Source organism: Ananas comosus, linkage group 4 (genome assembly GCF_001540865.1).
Source record: "Ananas comosus cultivar F153 linkage group 4, ASM154086v1, whole genome shotgun sequence".
Taxonomy (NCBI): domain Eukaryota; kingdom Viridiplantae; phylum Streptophyta; class Magnoliopsida; order Poales; family Bromeliaceae; genus Ananas; species Ananas comosus.
This window is the reverse complement of record NC_033624.1, coordinates 1,575,208-1,581,066: the sequence shown is the minus strand read 5'-3', so window position 1 is coordinate 1,581,066 and position 5,859 is coordinate 1,575,208. Positions and strand designations below refer to the sequence as shown.

Sequence of the window (5,859 nt, the reverse complement as noted above, 5' to 3'; positions counted from 1 at the left end):
TCTATGACATCGAAAATTCAAATAAACTGTGAGATGATGAGTGGTCAAACTCAAGTTAATATTTCAGCAATTCTAATGGTAATAAAGATGAAATGATTGAAGATACATTGATAAAGAGTTCCCTCTTTCACGCCCTCCTCCCTTCTCCTCTCTCTCTCTCTTTCTCATACGCACACACACATGCGCGCACACACACATACACTCACAACATGAAATTTGATAATTCAAATAAAGACCAACAATTAGAGAAACATTGAAGTCTTTGCAGGATCATTGATGTCTAGAGATCTTGCAAGTGGCCTTGCAGTCGAGCCAGATTGATCACTACTAAAATTGGATAATTCATCTCTTACACCTATTTGAATGCCCTTTTTTTGCTTCAAAGATGTTGCTCTCTCTTCACTCGCCCTATACTTATGCAAGTACCTTGAAATTACATCGGCATATTCATCAAGTCCTAGTGCCTTCATAGCATAACAAATATCCTCTCCGTTGATTGTTTTGCGCTTCTCCTTGAGGCACCGATCAGATGCTTCCCCAGTGATGAAGTTGATAAATTCCGACGCACACTCTTGCATAGTTTCTTTGGCTCTTTGGGATATCTTAGCATTTGGTGGTAAAGCTTGCTTCATGATTCTTCCAACATTTGCTATGGGCAATAGGTGACCTTGCACATCGGAATGTTCTTCCCTCGAGAAATTTTGGGCGCCAACTATGTTCTTATCCATCTTTGCAAGGAGAACTGAAATTTATTAAGGGGCATCATGTTGTGAAGGTTTAGCACTGCAACATTGATGTAGGCATGACATCCTATGCATCGAGTGCGCAGACATCATTACTTGATTTTATTGAATTCCTTAAAAGGTGTGGAATGTTCTAATGCTATTGGCCTAACATTGCCTGGTAAACCAATTAATAATTTAGTGCTCTAATAATTGACCCACAAGTTAGGTTAAATTACTCATTTACGAATCGAGATATGCTCAATAGTTAATCTGCTCTTAAGGAATGAATGCATTAGTTTTGATCATGTTGCCTGATTTAATTTGAACTTGAAAAGTAAATGCCAATTAACTAGTGCTATAAACTTGATTAAATGCATTTATCAGAAAAAAAAAATTCAGGGCTCTCGATTCAACACAAGTAATGATGGTAAATGCATGACAAATTAATCACACCAACTCAAAAAAATCATGCATATTTTATTAATATTAGAAACATATATGAAATCTTCTTTGAGGGGAAGGCGTGCATGCTTTGAGTTCTCCTACTGTTGAGTCTTAAAGAGAGATGATATTGGTCAAAGGATTCTTGTTGTATATAGACATTTAAAAAATATATTTGTACAGAAAAATGAGCAGCTAGGATTCTCATGAGTAATGGTAGAAATCAGTTGTAAGAAGTTGCACACAAAAAATGTTCTGAATTTGCAAATAGCTAGCCTCTATATTTAGACTCAAATATAATGGTTTCAAAGCTAGTAATTAAAAGATGAAGCTCATATATACAAACATGCTGCGTAAATCACAGTGAAAGCCAAATAAATATCCTATATTGTGCAAAAATTAATATTCAATTAATTCTTCGGCAGTATAAATTTGTAACTATATATCAGGGAAAAAAAGGTTATTATTTTACTGCAAAATATCAACATTAAGCTATCATATAGCAACTTGAACATTACATTCATCTGTAGCAGATTTAATCTCATTTAACATATTGGTTATCAATCTTGTAGGGTACTTGTTCCTCAACATGGAGCCTGCACTATATTGCAATGGAATGGGAATGTGGGCTACTTTTGTCTCTTGTCTACTTTTTATATTATAATGTTACTGTGAGCATAATTTGATAAATTAAACTCACGACAAATACTTTTTGCAAAGTAAAACCAAAATGCATATTATTCTTGAATATTTAACTACTCTCCCTCTCTCTTCCTCTCTCTCTCAGAGAGACAATCTTGTGCTGTATTTTTTATGGGCACATTATTTGTTCATTGTGTCAAGAGTTAGAACTTGATAACAGTTTATGAACATTTCTCAGAACATGAAATGAAAATAACCTGCTTTTTGTATCGCTCGACTAATATCATGCATGGGTCATAGATGTATAAGGTTGACACGACTTTACGAATGAACTAGGAAATGGCTTGTTATGGTGCTAAGAAGCAAGACATTTCTTCTTATTTTTTGGTCAGTCTTTTTTGAAAATAAAAGAACAATTAAGCTCGAGGGGACACCTGCCGACAAGCCGTGCCATAGTCCGCACGCTGTTGATAATCATGATTCTAGAATATATTCATGGCACGTGGCGATCTTCACCAACATTACGAAGAGCTGGAGTATTGGTCTGGTCACATTAGAAAGGCTATGCAATTCCCTTATGGTTCTAAAGCTTATAAATTGGAACAGCTTAGAAAGGTAGTTCCTCGTTTGATAATCGTTGCTTCCTCAGATATTCAATTCCTTGTTGGAGGCTGCAATTACTCAATATTTAATCTAAACCAAGCACAATGTTCTACTCGTTCTTATAAGCTTTTGGAAAACAAAATTCATGACATTATAGAGAAGCCAACTTGCGAAATCCTTGTTACATGTGTAAATCTTGGGGAAGCTGGAACGTAGTTTTATGTTTCTGTTTCACCGTAGGGTTTAAGGAAACATGAAATTTTAAACTTCTAATATTTACTATAGTTACTTTAGTTTTCTGAAACTATGCACTATATGAATGAGCCTTTTTTCCTTTTCTTTTTCTTTTTTTCTTTTAAGTTCAGGAAAGTGCTATATGAATGAGCCATGAGAATGAGTGGAGTTTGCCTTTCAGATGGATAATTGCATCTAAATTTCTACACAACATAGAGGTAATAGGTAGATATTCTCTTGAAGAGATATGATTGGAAAAGGTTTTCTTGTGTTGAATGTAAAATATTTTAAATACGCTTTTAGAGAAAAGCAATCATTTAGTGTTGAATATAAAATATTAATTATAAGTACTATTTTCTAGCAGCTTAAACTTTTAGAGTAACATGGTGGTTTCATATTCTTTTAACATCCTAAAATAGGAGAATCCTTGAGTTTTCTCAATATTAGACATCTAATCAATTTTTTTCTATTTAAAAGACAAAAAAAAAAATGCAACAATGAGTTCTTCTGATAACATCAATACATAATCACAAACAATAAAATAGTTGAAGATGCTGAAATATGCAGTAGTTTGTCAATATTCTATGAAATAAGCATAATGTCATATTAGAACACCAAAAAAATAAACGTTTTCACTCTCATGAAATTAATAGAAGCTGATCAGCTATGTCTTTTGTTGTTTTTACATAAATAAATGCTCATTAGTTGGGAGGTGAAGAGATTCTGAAAACAAAGTAAGACATGCATGGCAATATGAGTTAGTTCTTTAATTTCAAAGGAATTGAAGTTTTTCTTTGGTTTATCTCAAATTGAGGCAAACCGTCGACTTCTTTCAGAAATAGCTATCTAAAGGGTTAGCTAGCTAGATTAGAACTGAAAATCATTTATAGGACATCTTACCGATCATCATCAACTGATAGCTAGTCGCCAATCGATCGAAATGATCGAAGGCCCTTCTCACCAGCCACTTAATTTACGGATCATACTGTCATACTGTTATTATATCAATAAAGAAACACCAGTTAATGTACACAAGACGCATTGAAGAACAATAAAAAGTTTGATTACTAGATGTTTGATAAAGTTAATTATCTAACATGAAGTGAAAGAATTCCTTACAGAAAATTTAAAAAGAAAAAAGAGGTAGAAGTACCTAGCTATTACCACTTTATGCTTATGTAATAACATCTGCAAATGGAAACTAATCTGTCAATTTAAAGAGAACGAAACAACATATTGTTGTTCTTGGCAGATAATTAATGCTTACAAGCAAATTAAGCAGAAACACAAGATTTGATCTGACTTTATACTGAATAAAATCCGATGCACAGCGTAAATCATAGCTTGATCTTCTTTATCAACTCAATTATCAGATAAAACTAGGTATTGTACACTCATCTCAGTAGCCCCAAAGAGCCTAAAATTGCCGCGACGAAGGATCATTACTCCCGTCCCCCATAGCATTAAACATGAAATGATGACCAGATCCCGGAGATTGATCCCTGGCATCAGAGCCACTCGCTTTGTTACTATGACTCCCCGAAGCGGCTCTATCCCCTTCCATCTCTCTATACTTCTGCAGGTACCTCCTCATGGGCTCCGCATAGTCGTCGAAGCCCAAATTGCTAAGAGCCCAGCATATATCATCTCCATTCACAGTCTTTCTCTTCTCCTTGTGGCACTTGTCGGACGCCTCTCCCGTAACGAAGCTGATGAATTCCGACACGCACTCCTGCATCGTTTCTTTGGCTTCCTTCGAGATCTTCGCATTCGGGGGCAGGATTTGCTTCATGATCCTCCCCACATTCGCGATCGGGAGGAGGCGGTCTTGCTCCTTGATGCCCCCTTCGCCCGTCCCCCCAGCGGAGGAGGTCGCGGCGCCCTTGTAGTTACTGTGAAGGCCTTGAGAGTCGTCGGGGCTACTACTTTCTGCCATAGCCACGATAACACCCAATTTGGTAGCACCTAGACTCCCTTTCAAATGTAGACACGTCGCACTTCAGCCTTCGTTCGCTCTCCTATATAGGTCCAAAAGTAAGTTTGTATGTATGTGAATATATGGGTGTGCTCACTTTTGAGTGTCGTCGAGACGCTGCTGCACTTCAAACTTCATTTGCTCTTACATCTAGCTTCCGAAAGCACGTACATACGTATTTCGTATTTCTATACATACTTACATGCGCATGCGCATATGTACTTCTGGAAATGTACGTACATCCGTGCGTATTCACAAGCAAGAGTGGAAATATGGATGTAAATCTTTGTGAGGTGTCTAAATGGAAAGCCGTAGTGTCATAATTCTAGGAGGAGGTGCGGTATATGATGCTAACTTTATTTGCAGTTGTTGTGGGACTGGTTGTTGCGGTGTCACACAGTGAGCTGAGGACTCGGTGGGCCGGGTACCTCTTTAAAGCTAGAGTTGCTGTGGTTGGCCTTGTCTCTTAGTCATGTCACGCCTTAATTAATTGATCATACATTAAAGTGGTGGTTTCTTTTCACTGTTAGTTTTGTTTTTCATCTGCTTGTGGTGGGGGGTTAATCAAGGACGTTTCAACGCGCCTCACACGTGCCGAGTAGAAGAGAGAAGCACACAGATGGATCGGAAAGCATGTTTTGAATAAGGATTTGGTGCCTTGGCGATGTTTTATAACACCTTATAATAAGCAAAATCATGCATGTGAGGGGTACCATGGTCCCCATTCTCTTCCTATTTTTAATGCGCTCGACTCATCGATAATTGTACCATGCCGTCGTGCTCGATCACGTGTGCATGTGATGCCGTGGATCCCAACCTGCCTATAATCAAAGTGGCTTTAAATTCTGATCTGAGCACCTTGTTGGATTAATTGATTGCCTGCTACCTAGTCCATATATATATATGTATAGAAGAAAAAGAAGAAGAAGAAGAAACATTACTACTAGTGTTTGCAAAAGAAAACAGTTGTGATTTGGTTAACTAAAGTGATGAATTCAAATCAACCAAGAGAAAACAAAGTCAATAGAGATATATATATATGCCTCCAAATGGTCCTACAAAGTCATTTAATCTGGGTTTAATTGTTTTCTTCCTGTACCCCTTTATCAAATAGGGTAGATCCCTGTTTAATCAAAAAAAATCTGAGTTTAATTGATGGGAGGATCAGAAATCAGAAGCCCTATTTTTTGTCATTTTAGTCCCACTTTTTTTTAGGAGATCATAAGGATTCCTAGTACA

General features: G+C 36.8%; 2 protein-coding genes across 2 annotated transcripts; both read right to left on the bottom strand.

The window, feature by feature from the left end:
• Window positions 243–728, bottom strand: LOC109708707 (transcriptional activator hap3-like). Its single transcript, XM_020230523.1, has one exon. It carries the CDS (start codon window positions 726–728, stop codon window positions 243–245), a length of 486 nt encoding a protein of 161 aa, XP_020086112.1.
• LOC109708610 (nuclear transcription factor Y subunit B-1-like) lies at window positions 3,828–4,745 on the bottom strand. The gene has a single exon (XM_020230416.1). It carries the CDS (start codon window positions 4,579–4,581, stop codon window positions 4,063–4,065), a length of 519 nt encoding a protein of 172 aa, XP_020086005.1. The 5' UTR covers window positions 4,582–4,745; the 3' UTR covers window positions 3,828–4,062.

Excerpts from the sequence above, each read along its gene's own strand:
- LOC109708707 (XM_020230523.1), bottom strand. The coding sequence starts at position 728 with ATGGATAAGAACATAGTTGGCGCCCAAAATTTCTCGAGGGAAGAACAT.
- LOC109708610 (XM_020230416.1), bottom strand. The coding sequence starts at position 4,581 with ATGGCAGAAAGTAGTAGCCCCGACGACTCTCAAGGCCTTCACAGTAAC.